General features: G+C 38.8%; 1 protein-coding gene across 1 annotated transcript in view; it reads left to right on the top strand.

The window, feature by feature from the left end:
• LOC139156422 (cyclic nucleotide-binding domain-containing protein 2-like) overlaps positions 1-17,359 on the top strand; it is a 29,805-nt gene extending 12,446 nt beyond the window's left edge. Inside the window, 3 exon segments of the mRNA XM_070731998.1 lie at positions 2,556-2,724; positions 12,605-12,744; positions 16,977-17,359. Coding sequence (XP_070588099.1) covers positions 2,556-2,724; positions 12,605-12,744; positions 16,977-17,307 — 640 coding nt within the window. The 3' untranslated portion in view covers positions 17,308-17,359.
• The last annotated feature ends 515 nt before the right edge of the window (positions 17,360-17,874 follow it).

Genomic DNA, 17,874 nt, shown 5'->3' with positions numbered 1-17,874 from the left:
GTTGTTTCTATCCATCCAATTTGTCAGGCAGGTTTGATATATCCCATCAGCCAAGGAATATTGGTTGGTAGGGGCTGGGAGATATCCTTTCTCTGCCACAGTCCCTGCCTTCTGACATAATCTCCCTTCAGATATCAGGAAGATCCTGACACCGAGGGCCTTTCACAAGGCTGTGGTGACTTGGTTGTGTGCCCAGGCCTGGAGCCCTGAGTGTGCTAAGAGCCTTGTTGTCTGGCTGTATTACCATCCATAGTAACAGTTTTACTTGGTGCCATATATATTATTTTGTGCTGTTTTAATTGTTTTAATGTTTTATAATGTACCTTGCCCAGAGTTGCTTGCTGAGATGGAGCAGCTATAGAAATAAATCAATCAAACAAACATAAATAAATATCGTGTGTTGTACAATAGGACCAGCTCAAAGCACTTTCCATCAATAGTTTCTACAAACACAGGTTTCGCTGATAAATAGTTTGGCCAATTTAAACTGCTGCATTATGGCCTCATCTATGAAGTTAGCTGCTGTATCTAACTCTAAAAAAGTAGAGCTTTATATCTGTATACCTGAGATTGTACAATGAATAACAGGGATAATTTACATTGTCAGCGCCCCAATAGCATCTGAGAAATAAATCCGCTATCATTTGGAATTAGAGACTTTGGCCTGCCATACATATTGTTGATTGTCTGAGCTCTTCTTAATTGTTTGGGGGCACTGCTGTTAAGCTCCTGGGAGAAGTTGAGTTTTTTGACCAATTTGGGCACTTGCTTGCCACATGGCATGCCATTTCACAGGTGTGCCACTTATGGCAGCAACTGTTTAGTTTGTTTTAGTTTAGTTTTATTGGATTTATATGCCGCCCCTCTCCGAAAACTCGGGGCGGCTAACAGCAATCATAAACAGTAAACAATAATAATCCAATACTAAAAGCAAATTAAAAACCCCTTAATATAAAAAACCAAACATACATACAAACATACCATACATACAATTGTAAAGGCCTAGGAGGAGAAGGAATCTTAATTCCCCCATGCCTGGCGGCAGAGGTGGGTTTTAAGTAGCTTGCAAAAGGCAAGGAGGGTGGCGGCAATTCTAATCTCTGGGGAGAGTTGGTTCCAGAGGGCCAGGGCCGCCACAGAGAAGGCTCTTCCCCTGGGTCCCGCCAAGCGGCATTGTTTAGTTGACGGGACCCGGAGAAGACTCTTAAGCTCAGAGACCTATACTTTAGTATACAAGCTTTGGCTAAATATCCTCTTGGTTTATTGTTGCTCTCTTAGCTATAGCATCCGTTCTAAGTCTTTATATAAAGTTCTGGTAATTTTCCATTAAAGAAGTGTCCCCCTCAATGAACGGCACAGCTCATTTGAATGTTCCTTCATTCAGCTGGTTCAGAACAAAAGTCACTCTGGCAGAATCTATAGGAAATTCTGCTGGTCGACATGTCACAAAAAATTCACAACGAGTTGTAAAAGTGAGAAATTGATTCTGGGTTCCTACAAATATTTCTGACAAAATCTCATGGAAGTGAAGAAATACTGAAAGGATTGTTTCTTGCTTGGACACACTAGAACCGGACACTGTATTCCAAATGTGGTCTTACCAGTGTATTATTAAATGGTACTGATATTAACACCTCACATGATCCTGATACTGTCCCTCTATTGATACAGCCTAGGACTGCATTGACTGTTTTTTAGCAGCTGCAGTACATTTTTGTCTCATACTTAAATAGCTGTCCATTGTGATTCCTCTCACAATTATAGCTGTTGAGCCAAATAACTCCTGCTCTATAAATGTGCATTTATTTTTTCTTGCCTTATTTTTCTCACCCTTGAATTTCATTTTGTTGAATAAGTGTTTGAGTCTGCCAAGGTCCTTCTGAATTCATTGATTTATTTGGACTTATTATGAATCTTGAGTCGATCTTCTAAAGTGTTGGCTATTTCCCCCAGTTTGGTGTCATCTGCAACTTTGATGTTTCCCTTCTATATCCTCATCTTAGTCATTTATGAAGATGTTGAAGAGTACTGGGATTAAGATGGAGCCTTGAGAAATCCAACTGCATGCTTCTCTTCCCAATTTAGATGTAGTTCCATAGAGGACTACACATTGAGTTAGGATATGGAGAGCCAGGGAAATGTACTTGAAGCATATCTTCAGAAACTGATGACAGGCACATTCCTTAAATCTTGGGAATGGAAACTGCATTTGGAGGAGACTCAGGTTGGTCCTCCCTGCCTCCCAGGATATAAGATAGAGGGGAGAAAAAAACAGAATCAGACTTGCAGGAGTTTGCATTAGAACCCACCTAAATAAAGTAGAATTCTGGTTCTCCTGCAGAATTTGCTTCCTGGTTTGTTCTGTCTCCAAGGGCTAATATAGGGAAGGAAAATTACAGCAGAGGCTGCCTTGTTTTGAAAATGATCATTGTATGTTTATTTTTCAAAGTTGGTTCTTGTTGTGAATTCAGAGGGGAAAGTATTGGTCTTTGAGACTAAAACCCTACATTGAACAAGCAAGAGTTAATATATAAGTTTATCTGCTTAAATTCAAGTGTCCTTCAGGAACCGGTACCATCTGTAGAAGCAGAGATGGTACAGAATGTTGTATCAGGTGTATTCAGAGAGAAATCACACTCTACAGCCTATGGAGAAATTCTGTCAAATTCTGTTGCTGCAGCTGTATACATCCGACTAGATCAACTCTTTAAAGGAGATTACATAGTAAGTAAATCTGTAAGCTGACACTTTGGGATAGTGATAAAGATACAATGGCTACATTAACATGAAAAAAGCAAAAATAATCCTGAATAAGAGTGATTTAATGTATTTCATAGAAACATAGAAGACTGACGGCAGAAAAAGACCCCATGGTCCATCTAGTCTGCCCTTTTACTATTTCCTGTATTTTATCTTACAATGGATATATGTTTATCCCAGGCATGTTTAAATTCGGTTACTGTGGATTTACCAACCACGTCTGCTGGAAGTTTGTTCCAAGGATCTACTACTCTTTCAGTAAAATAATACTTTCTCATGTTGCCTTTGATCTTTCCCCCAACTAACTTCAGATTGTGTCCCCTTGTTCTTGTGTTCACTTTCCTGTTAAAAACACTTCCCTCCTGAACCCTATTTAACCCTTTAACATATTTAAATGTTTCGATCATGTCCCCCCTTTTCCTTCTGTCTTCCAGACTATACAGATTGAGTTCATTAAGTCTTTCCTGATACGTTTTATACTTCAGACCTTCCACCATTCTTGTAGCCCGTCTTTGGACCCGTTCAATTTTGTCAATATCTTTTTGTAGGTGAGGTCTCCAGAACTGAACACAGTACTCCAAATGTGGTCTCACCAGCGCTCTATATAAGGGGATCACAATCTCCCTCTTCCTGCTTGTTATACCTCTAGCTATGCAGCCAAGCATCCTACTTGCCTTTCCTACTGCCCGACCACACTGCTCACCCATTTTGAGACTGTCAGAAATCACTACCCCTAAATCCTTCTCTTCTGAAGTTTTTGCTAACACAGAACTGCCAATGCAATACTCAGATTTAGGATTCCTTTTCCCCAAGTGCATTATTTTACATTTGGAAACATTAAACTGCAGTTTCCATTGCTTTGACCATTTATCTAGTAACGCTAAATCATTTACCATATTACAGACCCCTCCAGGAATATCAACCCTATTGCACACTTTAGAGTCATCGGCAAATAGGCAAACCTTCCCTACCAAACCTTCCCCTATGTCACTCACAAACATATTAAAAAGAATAGGACCCAGAACAGACCCTTGTGGCACACCGCTTGTAACCTCTCTCTGCTCAGAATACTCGCCATTAACAATAACTCTCTGATGTCTATGCTTCAGCCAGCTTGAAATCCACTGAACTATCCAGGGATTAAGTCCAATCTTCACTAATTTATCTATCAGCTCTTTATGTGGAACCGTATCAAAGGCTTTGCTGAAGTCCAGATAGGCAATATCCACGGCACCACCTTGATCCAACACCTTTGTGACATAGTCAAAGAACTCAATGAGATTAGTCTGACACGATTTGCCTTCAGTAAAGCCATGCTGATTTGGGTCCAATAAGTTATTGTTTTTTAGATGCTGATTTATCCTCTTTTTGAGTAGAGTCTCCATCATTTTAACTACAACTGATGTCAAGCTAACTGGCCTGTAGTTTCCAGCTTCTTCTCTACTGCCCTTCTTGTGGATAGGCACAACACTGGCCATTCTCCAATCCTCAGGAACATCTCCTGTTAACAGGGATTGGTTAAACAAATCAGTCAGGGGGGTAGCAATGACAGATCTGAGTTCTTTAAGAACTCTGGGATGGATGCCATCTGGACCCATTGCCTTATTTATCTTTAATCTTTCAAGTTCTTCTAAGACATCGGCTTCTAAGATCACTGGAGCTGAATCCGTACAGCTGGAAGCAATGCTATATCCCTCTATAGTATTATTTTGTAAGGTGTCCTTTGAGAAAACTGAACAGAAGTAGCTATTGAAATGGTCAGCGATCTCCTTATTCCCATTAATGCATGTATTATTCCTGGTATTAAGCTTTGTGATGCTGCAGTTTTTCTTCTTCCTATCACTAATATATCTGAAGAAGGTTTTATCCCCCTTCTTTACAGATTTTGCTATTTCTTCCTCTTTTGAGGCTTTAGCAGCATATATTATCTGTTTTGCCTCCTTCTGTCTCATTTTATACACCTCTCTATCAGCTATACTTCCAGACTCTTTATACCTCCTATAGGCAGCCTTTTTTTCATTGACTATAGCCCTTACATCATTGCTAAACCATAGCGGTTTCTTCTTCCTTTTACCTTTAGTTACTTGCTTTACATAAAGTCTTGTGGCTTTTAAGATGGCCTTTTTTAATACAGTCCACTGGGTGCTCGCTCCTGCCATTTTATCCCTCCCCTTTAATTCATTATTTAAATATTCCCCCATTGCATTAAAATTTGTTTTTCTGAAATCCAATACTTTGGTTGCAGTATAGGATTGCTCACAATCAGTTTTTACATCAAACCACAAACATAGATGGTCGCTGCAACCTAAATTTTCTCCCACCTTGACCTCTGAAACCCGATTCCCATTTGTAAAAACTAAATCTAGAATATTCTCCCCTCTAGTTGGTGTCTTAACTAGCTGTGCCATAGCTGCTCCTGTAAAGGCCTCTACTATATTCTTACTTTTGCATGTAAGGGCACTGGGGATATTCCAGTCAACATCAGGCATGTTGAAATCACCCATAACCACAATATCTCCCTTTACTGCCATTAGGGTAATCTCATCCACCATCTTGTTGTCATGTTCCTCAGATTGCCCTGGAGGCCTATAGATCACCCCAATTCTAATGGTGTAAAGCTGAAGGTTTTGGTTATGTAAGTTGGTTATGTAAGTTATGTAAATTTCCTCTACGTCATTTATTATATTATTTGATAGCCATATGAGGGCTGTGTGTATGTGTATTTTTCAGGATCAATGACTAGAACTCCATTTTTAAAAAAGTAAAAATTGATCAAGGATCAAGCATCATGGGAGAAAAAAAGAAAACAGTAGTTTCAACCTAAATGAAAATATATATAGCCATCTGCTGTACTCCAATCTAATCATATCACATTTGTGACAAACGACTGCTCTAGGGACACTTAGTTCTTAATTAATTCTAATTCTTAGAAATTTAGATTGTAGATTTTGTTCTATAATAACCCAATATGTAAGGCCTTTCTATGAATAGGAATAGTGGGATAGGATTATTACATGCTGTTTTTATCACTGTTGTTAGCCGCCCCGAGTCCACGGAGAGGGGCGGCATACAAATCAATCAATCAATCAAACAAACAAACAAACAAACAAACAAACAAACAAACAAACAAATAAATAAAGCTGGTATTTACTTAGCAATTACAATGGCAGTTGTTGCACATGTTTCCTTATATCAGTGTTTCTCAAATAGTGGTCCAGGTCCCCCTGTGTGGGCGTAGAGCGGTGCTGGGTGGGGTGCATGACCCCAGGGAATGTGCTTTTTTTTGCTGCAGGGAGTAGGGTTTTTTTGCACCAAACAATAACACACAGCACAGAGCAGGAGATATGAAGTGCAGATAAGAAACCTTAAGAGACACCATGGAAAAATATTGAACAGGGATGAAAAGAAAGGAGAAGAGAGAGAGAGAGACGGACAACGTAAGTCTCCTGAAAGCTAAGATGAGCAAATATGACGAAGCTTCACTGTGACTATGGTGGGAGAAGAGGAAAGACCAGTATATTTATTGTGTCTAAAAATGTTGGCAGCGGACAGCATGAAGTCAAATAAATTAAGGCGTCATTTAAACACATTATACCCCAATCATGCTGATAAGCCACTTGAGTTTTTTCAGCAAAAATATGCAAAATATTGCAAGAAAATATCGTGGAGAGTTGTGAGGGTGCAAAATGTTTACTTCTTCCTAGGAGGGGCACAACAGAAAATAATTGAGAAACACTGCGTTGTTTATATATACAGTAATACCTCATCTTACGAACTTAATTGGTTCCAGGACGAGGTTCGTAAGGTGAAAAGTTCGCAAGATGAAACAATGTTTCCCATAGGAATCAATGGAAAAGCCAATAATGCGTGCAAGCCGATTAGGAAAATCCAAAACATTAAGGCTTAAAAAAAAAAAGCTGCCGGCAGACGAAGCTGAGGCGAACGGAGTGGGGGGGGAAAACCCATGGAGATCCAGAGGGGAGAATGGGGCAGGAAAGAGTGGAGAAAAACGGAGGAAACCCATGGAGATCCAGAGGGGAGAATGGGACAGGAAAGAGTGCAGAAAAACAGAGGAAACCCATGGAGATCCAGAGGGGAGAATGGGACAGGAAAGAGTGCAGAAAAACGGAGGAAACCCATGGAGATCCAGAGGGGAGAATGGGGCAGAAAAGAGTGGAGAAAAACGGAGGAAACCCATGGAGATCCAGAGGGGAGAATGGGGCAGAAAATAGTGCAGAAAAACGGAGGAAACCCATGGAGATCCAGAGGGGAGAATGGGGCAGGAAAGAGTGGAGAAAAACGGAGGAAACCCATGGAGATCCAGAGGGGAGAATGGGGCAGGAAAGAGTGGAGAAAAACGGAGGAAACCCATGGAGATCCAGAGGGGAGAATGGGGCAGGAAAGAGTGGAGAAAAACGGAGGAAACCCATGGAGATCCAGAGGGGAGAATGGGGCAGGAAAGAGTGGAGAAAAACAGAGGAAACCCATGGAGATCCAGAGGGGAGAATGGGGCAGGAAAGAGTGGAGAAAAACGGAGGAAACCCATGGAGATCCAGAGGGGAGAATGGGGCAGGAAAGAGTGGAGAAAAACGGAGGAAACCCATGGAGATCCAGAGGGGAGAATGGGGCAGGACAGGGTGGAGAAAAACGGAGGAAACCCATGGAGATCCAGAGGGGATAATGGGGCAGGACAGGGTGGGAAAAAACGGGAGGAACTCAAGTCTGGAGGTCGGGCATCCCAGTTGCCGGCGGCAGGTTCGTAAGGTGAAAAAAGTTCGTAAGAAGAGGCAAAAAAAATATATATTTGTTTTCGTAAATTTTCACGGGTATATGTATGTAGATTGTTCTGAGTTCGGGTTTTGCCCTGTGTAATGTTTTGCATGTCTATGCGACGTTTCGGCGAAATCACATTCACCATCATCAGGCTGAAGTTCCAATCTTTGTGTTGTTGTAAATGGAATGTTAGCAACTGTCATTTCTTCCTAGTATATAGTGTGGGGGTGGAGATTTGTTTTGAATGTAGCAAATAGATTGGGTGATTATGTTTCAGTGATCTGATTGGTTGGTGTAATCATAGTTATTAGAAGGAATGACATGGAGATTTTTATGAGGTGTTTTGTTTAAGGCTGATTTCCAAATATAAAATTCTAAAATCATAATTATTAGAAGGATTGACATGCTGATTATTATGAAGTGTTTATTTTGTTTAAGGCTGGTTTCCAAATCTCTGGCAGGCGGGAGGTATCATCTCTTTTATTTATACAAAGGGGTCTCCTCTCAATTTCTATAGCTTCTAGAGAAATTCTTCTATATAAATTCTCTGTTTTGTGGAGTAATTTAGTTTTTTCAAAGTCAATTTCGTGCCCTGTTTTTTTAATGTGCTGGACAAGGGAGGAGGTCTTTTCTTCTTTTTTGACTGCATTCACATGTTCTGCTATGCGTTGGCTCACTCTTCGGTTAGTTTGTCCAATGTATGTGGCTGCACATGTTTTGCAAGGGATTTCATAGATTCCTTGGTATTCCAATTGGATTTTATCTTTGGGGCTCCTTAGGATATTAGATATTTTTTGGTTAGTGCAAAATGAAGTTTTGATGTTATGTTTGTGCAGAATTTTACTAATTTTATCCGTGGTGCCTTTGATGTAAGGAAGGATGGTGGTGCCATTGTCCTGTTCTTGATCTTGTTTTTTGGGGGGTGTCTCTTTATTGATTAGGTTTGTTATTGTTTTCTCTTTGAATCCATTAGAAATTAGTACATCTTTGAGTTTGTTCAATTCAGTTTTTAAGTGCTCATGGTCAGCTAAGCGTTTGGTTCTGGTGATGAGAGTTTTGGTCACTGAGGTGATTTGTGCGGGGTGGTGGTGTGAGTGTGCATTTAGATAACGGTTGGTATGGGTTTTCTTTTGGTAGATAGTATGTCCTAGGCTGCCATTGGGTTTTTTATAGACCAGTACATCTAGAAAGGGAAGTTGATCATTGATTTCTGTTTCCATAGTAAACTGTATTTTGGGGTGTAGGCTGTTGAGATGTGTGAGGAAATTGTCTAGTTTTTCTTTACCATGTGGCCAAATTACAAAGGTATCATCAACATATCTCAGCCAAAGTTTGGGTTTGTATTTGGCTTGCTCTAAAGCATTATTTTCGAAATATTCCATATAGAGGTTGGCTATGACAGGTGATAGAGGTGATCCCATGGGGGCTCCCTCTATCTGTTTATATCTTTGTTCATTATAGATGAAGTATGTATTGGTCAGGCAGTGGTTGGTAAGGTCTAGGATATATTTGGGGGGTTTGTGTTTGTCCTGGATAGCTGTCAAGGCTTCTTTAATAGGTATTTGTGTGAACAGGGACACGACATCGAAACTTACAAGTAGGTCATCGGGTTGTAGGTTTTGTTTTTTAATTATTTGTATAAAGTGGAATGAATTTTGAACATATGAGGTAATAGTTTCTGTATATGGTTGAAGGTATTTGGCTAAAAATTTGGCAAGGTTTTGTAGAGGGGAGCCTATAGAACTGACTATTGGCCTGAGAGGTATTCCTTCTTTGTGTATTTTTGGAAGGCCATAGAGTTTTGGACATATGGAAGATTTTTCTCTGGGGATGATTTTTTGCTGGATTTCTTCGCTGATGGGAGAGGCCTTGATTTTAGATTTGGTGGTTTTTTCTAGGTAGGTGGTAGGATCTGTGCTTAGGAGTTTGTAGGCCGGGTTTTGTAGTAGATTTGTCATTTTTTCTTTGTAGTCTGCTGTGTTCATCACTATAGTGGAGTTTCCTTTATCTGCTGGGAGGATTATTATTTCTTGGTTTTTCTTCAGATTGATAAGTGCATCTCTTTCTTCCTGTTGTATGTTGCTTTTAGGAGGTTTACTAGAGCAGAGAATATTAGTGACTTTAAGTCTGATTTTGTTAGCAGTATCTGGGTTGATTTTATTTAAAGTTGTTTCAATTCCACATATGATGTTTTCAGTTGGTATGCGTCTTGGAGTTATTGCAAAATTAAATCCTTTTGAAAGAATATTGGTTTAATATCCTAAGGAGCCCCAAAGATAAAATCCAATTGGAATACCAAGGAATCTATGAAATCCCTTGCAAAACATGTGCAGCCACATACATTGGACAAACTAACCGAAGAGTGAGCCAACGCATAGCAGAACATGTGAATGCAGTCAAAAAAGAAGAAAAGACCTCCTCCCTTGTCCAGCACATTAAAAAAACAGGGCACGAAATTGACTTTGAAAAAACTAAATTACTCCACAAAACAGAGAATTTATATAGAAGAATTTCTCTAGAAGCTATAGAAATTGAGAGGAGACCCCTTTGTATAAATAAAAGAGATGATACCTCCCGCCTGCCAGAGATTTGGAAACCAGCCTTAAACAAAATAAACACTTCATAATAATCAGCATGTCAATCCTTCTAATAATTATGATTTTAGAATTTTATATTTGGAAATCAGCCTTAAACAAAACACCTCATAAAAATCTCCATGTCATTCCTTCTAATAACTATGATTACACCAACCAATCAGATCACTGAAACATAATCACCCAATCTATTTGCTACATTCAAAACAAATCTCCACCCCCACACTATATACTAGGAAGAAATGACAGTTGCTAACATTCCATTTACAACAACACAAAGATTGGAACTTCAGCCTGATGATGGTGAATGTGATTTCGCCGAAACGTCGCATAGACATGCAAAACATTACACAGGGCAAAACCCGAACTCAGAACAATCTACATACATATACCCGTGAAAATTTACGAAAACAAATATCTTGCCTCTACGGGGAGGACACTTTCCTACTGACTAGGACCTATGAAAAACTTGAAGTCAGAAAAGCCTCCATCTTATGTGATCTCACATTCCTACGCAACTGCAGGGACAAAAAAATAATTCCCAAATACTTCCAACTAAAATTCCACCCAAAAACCCCAACCATAGAGAGGATCCTAAAAAGAACTGAATTAGCCCTAATCAGAAATGAACTCCACAAAAAAAGATTCATACTTGATGAAATCAACAAAAGTCTACTCTCTCTTCACCTTAAAATCAGCAACCAAATACACCCTATACTCTGGGATAAATTCAAACAAATATCAATCTGGAGAGCAGAAACAGAAACCCAATACAAGACAGACACACATAATAAGAAACTCCAAATACTAGACGTACAGCAAAAACCCAGCCCTCCACAACAACTTATGACCAAAACAGTACATAACATATCAGACAGGATACTCACCACTACAGAAACCAATATTCTTTCAAAAGGATTTAATTTTGCAATAACTCCAAGACGCATACCAACTGAAAACATCATATGTGGAATTGAAACAACTTTAAATAAAATCAACCCAGATACTGCTAACAAAATCAGACTTAAAGTCACTAATATTCTCTGCTCTAGTAAACCTCCTAAAAGCAACATACAACAGGAAGAAAGAGATGCACTTATCAATCTGAAGAAAAACCAAGAAATAATAATCCTCCCAGCAGATAAAGGAAACTCCACTATAGTGATGAACACAGCAGACTACAAAGAAAAAATGAACACAGCAGACTACAAAGAAAAAATGACAAATATATATGTCACATGTTTAAGCTGAATTTGAAAATTAAGGGAGACTAGGATAGATCTATTTCGGCCTTATTTTGGCCTCATCAGCTAGCCATACCCACTGGGACTTGAACCTGCAACCTTTGCCTTGTAAGGCAGAGAATTATCCTCTAGGCTACAGTATCCAATCCCTTCAGCTCTGTACCAGGGAAGGGTTACATTTTGTGTCGAATCACCCTGGTATATTGAAGGAACATCACAGCTCCTTTTTTGCCTCTCGGCCCAACCCAGGGCCATTTCCAAGGCAGTTAATTTTATTGATAGCCGACAATTCTATCTGTATGTGTCACATGTTTAAGCTGAATTTGAAAATTAAGGGAGACTAGGATAGATCTATTTCGGCCTTATTTTGGCCTCATCAGCTAGCCATACCCACTGGGACTTGAACCTCCACACATATATATGTGTGTGTGTGTGTGTGTGTGTGTGTGATGTGTGTATGTGTGTGTGTGTGTGTGTGTATGTGTGTATCCATATATGTTTCACATGTTATATATATATGGATGGCAGTATGTATATAAAAAATACAAGTTTAAAGATTTAAAGTTAGATTTTGTGAAAAATTTCAATCTATATGGAAGTGGCGGTATGTATGGTCCATATCAGGGGTCTCTAACCTTGGCAACTTTAAGACTTCTGGACTTCAATTCCCAGAATTCCTCAGCCAACTTTAAAAGACTTGCGGACTTCATAAAGTCCACAAGTCTTAAAGTTGCCAAGGTTGGAGACCCCTAGTCTATATAGAGCACTGGAATCTTCCTCGCGCAATATTCCATTGGGCTATTTGAAACATTCAAAAGTTGCTCCATGGTTACAATGACCATCTTTTCTTGGAAAAATTAAAAGACAAACCTAAAAGAGGGGGGAAATCTGAAAGCTTCTTAAAGGTAAAAATGTTTAATTGGTTATGTTATAATTTTGTTTTATAAAGGAAGATTCAAGAGGAAAACCAAGAAATTTTTTACAAAAACACATGCTCTAATAAAAATAGCTAAAAAGCATGAAATGCTCTTAGAAGGAAGTATTTCTGCAGACTGCATTAAATGGTACTCTTTGTATGTTAAAAGTTAAATGCCCAAAATAAAGGACACAAGTGAGGATTTTGAAAAATAGATCTAAAGGATACCTTTCTGAAATAATGTTCTTTATAAGAAAGAACATCTGGTCACTATATCCATGATATAAGCTGACAGGTACACCGTTTGTATTTCTTAGGTAAATCTGGATGACAGTCGTGTCATCATTATGGTCAGTCAAGGAGTTGAGCTAATCCGCCTGAAAAAAGAAAAGATTGAGGCATGGGCTGATGACGTCATTCTCATGAAACTGAACAAACTAAAGGTTAAATATCCCAGGTGGGTGTAGTTGAGGCTGGCATTTGCTGAATTCATGTGGAAATGCTCATGATCAACGTTGGATCATGGTCAAGGGAGTCCATGCATCATTTACTGTATCTAGTGAATACCTTGCAGAACTTCCTTAGTACGAATAGAGTTCAAATTTGAAAGTTTTGTATAGAACTCCAAGCAGCTGGCTTCCTTTTTTCTTTGGGATGAAGAAGAAACCAAGAATCATTCTACAGAATTATCACCAGTGTGATATAGCAGATAAGATACTAGGATTGGAGGGATCTTGGTTCTAATCCATGCTCAGCTATGGAAACCCATTGAGTGATGGGGCTTGTCCCATGCTCTCAGCACTTCCTTATCTCATAGGTCTGTGGCTGTGATAAAATGAAGGGGGAATTCTATGGAAGCTGCCTTGTCTTCCTGGAAAAAGACAATTTATCTAATGAACAACTAAACAATACAAATGACACCCCCCCCCCCGGTACGAACGTTCATTTAGTGAATTTTCACAAGAACGAATGTATTCAGAAAGGTACTAACCTTAGAAATTAAACAAAATTAAACCAAAAGGAAGTCTCTGCAGCCATGGGACTTGGATTCAGTCACTGCTGCAGTGGTGGCCATTTTTAACTCTGTGACTTGCCTATGCTGTTTTGGGTTATGACATGCAATTTCTTGAAGTTGGCAGGGTTTATTGTTGTTTTTTGGTACCTGGTCACATGACCAAACATGATTTAGTGATTTTTGCAGCTAGCAAAGTGCCAAGAGTTTTTTGTTTTGTTTTGTTTTGTATTTTTTGGATGCTGCGTGGGATTGAGGACTAGGATAGAATTGAATTGAATGCTAGAATTGCTTCTGTAAGTATTTTAAAATGTATTCTTTTTTTGTTATTCTATAGTACTAAGCACTTTGGGAACTGCTCTGCTTTTTAAGTACTATTATACTTTGCAAACTATTGTGTTTGTAAGTATAGTACTTTGTAAAGATAAAGTTTGTTTCCATTTGCCTTGAAGCTGCTTGTAGAAATGCTAGCTAGCACATAGACTAAGCATTCTATAACATTGTTTTTCCTTGTTTTTATTTTGGAGATTGGCAATAGGACTTCGATTTATATGCCACTTAACAGTGCATTACAGCCCGCTCTAAGCAGTTTATAGAGTCAGCATATTGCCTCCAACAATCTGGGTCCTCATTTTACCCACTTTGGAAGAATGGAAGGCTGAGTCAATCTTGAGCCTGGTGAAATTTGAACTGCCAAATTGCAGTCAGTCGGCAGTCAACAGAAGTAGCTTGCAGTAGTGCATTCTAACCACTGTGCCACCATGGCTCTTATTAGTATATATTATTGTAGATTGTAGGCTTTAAATTTAAATTGCTTCCAGAAATTGTGAGTGCCCTATCAGTGGAAGCTTTTAAGAAGTGACTGGATAGGCATTTATCAGAAATACTCTCAGTAGTTTAGACTAGATGACTTCAAGGTCTCTTCCATCTCTGGAAGAGTTATTTATTTTATTTTATTTATTTATTTTGTCCAAAACATAATAAAGATTACAGAGGATATACTCATAGTAAGTTATATCAATGAAGGAATAGAAGAAAAGATATAGGAATAATATATATCAATGAAAGAATAGAAGAAAAGACAAAGGAATAGAAGAAGGATATTTATTTTATTTATTTATTTATTTATTCATCTGTCCAATACACAAATACATAGGAAGAAAAATAGACATGTAGTAATATATATAAGGGTAAAGTGAAATTAGAGGAGAGGATATATGAAAGAAAGAGAATATATATGATAAGTGAGAGAAAGGAAAGACAATTGGACAGGGGACAAAAGGCACACCAGTGCACTTATGTACACCCCTTATATAAAAAAAAATATAGGAGAGGCAGTACGACGGAGGACGGGAGACACGCTGGCACACCCCTTCCCTCTTTTAGGAATCTGGAGAGGTCAACCGTGGATAAACTAAGGGTAAAATGTCGGGAGTTATGGGATGACACTACAGAGTTAGGTAATGAGTTCCACGCTTCAACAACTCAATTACTAAAGTCCTATGTTTTACAGTCAAGTTTGGAGCTTTTAATATTAAGTATCCCTACCTCAACTCCCTCTGGAGACTCTTAAGCTAATTAGTGACAAGTTGTTGGTTTTTTAAAGCTACTGGAATCTGAGAATTTGGTAAATTACCATCCCACCCCTCTCTGGGCAGCTGTCGGAAGAAGCTTGAGCTGACTAACAGCGAATGGCTTTTTAAAAAAAAGCTACTGCAAACGGAGAGCTGTGCGAACCTGCTCGGAGGCAATTTAGTTCCTCAACCGAAGGATGCATGGGAAACAGCTGATAGGTGGCTGGCGGGGAAAGTCAGTTAGCGATGGCAGCAATCAATTAATGAATTGGGAAATAGTCTTTGTTCATTTAACGATCCATTTGATCCAATTAATGAATTTGATTTTTAAAAATTCTTAAAATTGAGTCTAATACATTTGACACTTTTGTTTCATTTACGAATCTAATGGGTAGGCTTCCTTAGTTTCGTACCCTGAGGACGACCTGTAGTGTTACTGCTGCTATTAACACTAGTAACGTACACTTTTTGTCATTCTGGAATTGGAAATCCTTTGATCTATAGGGAATTTCTAGAGTCTCCTTAATATTTTTCATCAGGCTGGTTAGGGGCTTACATTTGTCCTTTCCAAGAAAAAGAATTAAGTCGTATTTGAAAAATAGGCAAAGTAATTCAGTTTTTCTTTCTTTTTCTTTTAACAAAAATGTTCAATATACAGCTACCCATGGGTTTCCTTAAAAGCTACTTCTCTTCTAAAGGGCTTCCTGCCCTAAACTGGTGATCTATGGATATCTATGTAAATGTAACTTTCCTCTTTTTCTCCAATATCTAAGCCTCTATTATAGACATACATTGTCTTCCCCTTCATAATTCTGAATCCAAATAAGTATTTGTTAGCAGCACTGTAACACATAAGAGCAGGTTTGTAAGTGAGATAGAGAACAACTGTTTGGATGGACCACATTTTTATTGTTCCCAAATTGTTCAGAATATTTCCCACAACAGTTTTAAAGCATTAAGATTTTAAGCAGCAGCTCTAATCAGGAATATCTCCTTTTCGAAGTACTGAACAATCATTACTAAATAATTATGACTATCTCTGAGTGTTCAAGAGGCTCTGTGTACTGGTGAAAGAAATGTTAGTAATGGTGGTTGCAAGGAGCAAGGGCCCTGATGAAGTTTGGGTAGTTGATTAATAGAAGAAGGATTCTCATCCTTGTAACAGAGAATTGTGTGTCCAGCACTATGGAATCTCTATAGGCATGCACTGGGTGTAAAACCATGAACTGTCAGACTGGAATCCCGCTGACTCAGCTTCAGCACTTTTTGTATATCAAATCTCAAGGAGCACCCTTTCCTCCCCACCATGCAGAGGTACTTGACTAACTGTCAAGAACAGAAGAGAATAAAGTGTAAAGACAAAGAACAGTATCCCCATGGACATAATGAGTTTATACACACATGCCATAAACAAAGGTAATTATGTGTCCCAGGATAATGTTGCAAAATCCAATTTCGGTCAAACACTGGGACCAGAGTTTTACTCTTCTGAGTGTCAGGGTTTCAACTCCAAGGTAGATTCCTCAAAGCATAGCTTTATTGCAAGTATCATAGCTTTGAGGCTCATGCTGTAGCCTATCCTCAGGGAACTGGAGCCCAAAGCACATAGAGCAGGGGTCTCCAACCTTGGTGACTTGTGGACCAACTCCCCAGAGGTTCTCAGCCAAAAAAGTTAGCTGAGGAATTCTGGGAGTTGAAGTCCACAAGTCTTAAAATTGCCAAGGTTTGAAACCCCTGCAAGAAAGAGAGGTTCCCTGAGGATGCACTCCAACACAAGTTTGAAAGCTCAGAAGAGTAGACCTCTGGTCACCATGATTGATCCAGATTAGATCTTGCATATGTGCCATATTTCAACTTCCAAATACAAATCAGGCATTAAGTGAGATAAAAAGCTTCAACCAGAAGAAACAAGAGGAAACAAGGAGAGTCATCGTGACTTCCTAAATACTACAGGGAAGAGGGAAAGATGCTGGTGGGATTTGACAGTCATGTCCGATGAGTTCATTTAAAGGTTGAGAAACAATACTTAGACACTTAGAAATCGAAAGATCTGCTGCTTTAAAAAGAGGAATCCAGATTTTAAATATTGCTTTCACTTTTCAGTGACGATGAGCTGTGTCAGATCTTCCTTCGACAGAATGCCTGGGAAATGTTTAAGAAAGATCTATTGCAACTTGTGTTGGAGCCAAAACTCATGAAGATGGTACATCCTCCAAAACCATACCCTACAGCTGAAGTCTATGATTCCTGGAGTTTGAATCAAGACGGAATCTTGGATCTTACTTCTTTGTGTTACAAAATACCACATCAACCACCCAAGCTTAAATACATCCCTATTCCATTAACCCAAACAAGAGAAAGTATACCAGTTATTCTACCAAAGCTGATTCATGGCATCTCAGTTGTGCGCCCCAATTTGGATGGCGCATTTTAATACCAGCAGGGTTTGGGTGCATAAGTTAGCCACATAGACACAGTTCTAAAAGACTGAAGATTTTATGCATTTGTGGCTGTTTGTACATAAATCTGCATTTAATTGTCAAAGACTACATTTATTTTTATAATTGTTACATACAATGATTTGTGAATCTGTTCCATTTCATTTTTTTTTCTGATATTGCAGGGAAACAAATTTCTTTCATGGTAGATTTCCCCATGCATATATATATATATACACACCGGTAATTTACGTTTTGTGTTTAGTGCTGAAATGATTACGGTACATACTATATTTAATTTTTCTTTCTTTATTGAATGTTTATGCCAGCTACTTCTGATGTAAGGCAACTCTGGGTGGCTAATGCACAAAAAAGCTAAAGCTTTCCCTCTACAAGATGATCTCCTGAATCTCGCCATTCTTGAAATAACCTGCAAATTTCATATTAACATAATATATGCATGGTTGAATAAGCATGACCCACTGTTTCAACATGAGACTGAAAAGGAAACATCATATACTCCAACGTTTTAAGACCAAAAGCTTTATAATCAAATAGCAATA

Source organism: Erythrolamprus reginae, chromosome 1, assembly GCF_031021105.1.
Source record: "Erythrolamprus reginae isolate rEryReg1 chromosome 1, rEryReg1.hap1, whole genome shotgun sequence".
Lineage (NCBI taxonomy): Eukaryota > Metazoa > Chordata > Lepidosauria > Squamata > Dipsadidae > Erythrolamprus > Erythrolamprus reginae.
Note: the sequence above shows the minus strand (reverse complement) of the source record. Positions and strands in the feature narration are given on the sequence as shown.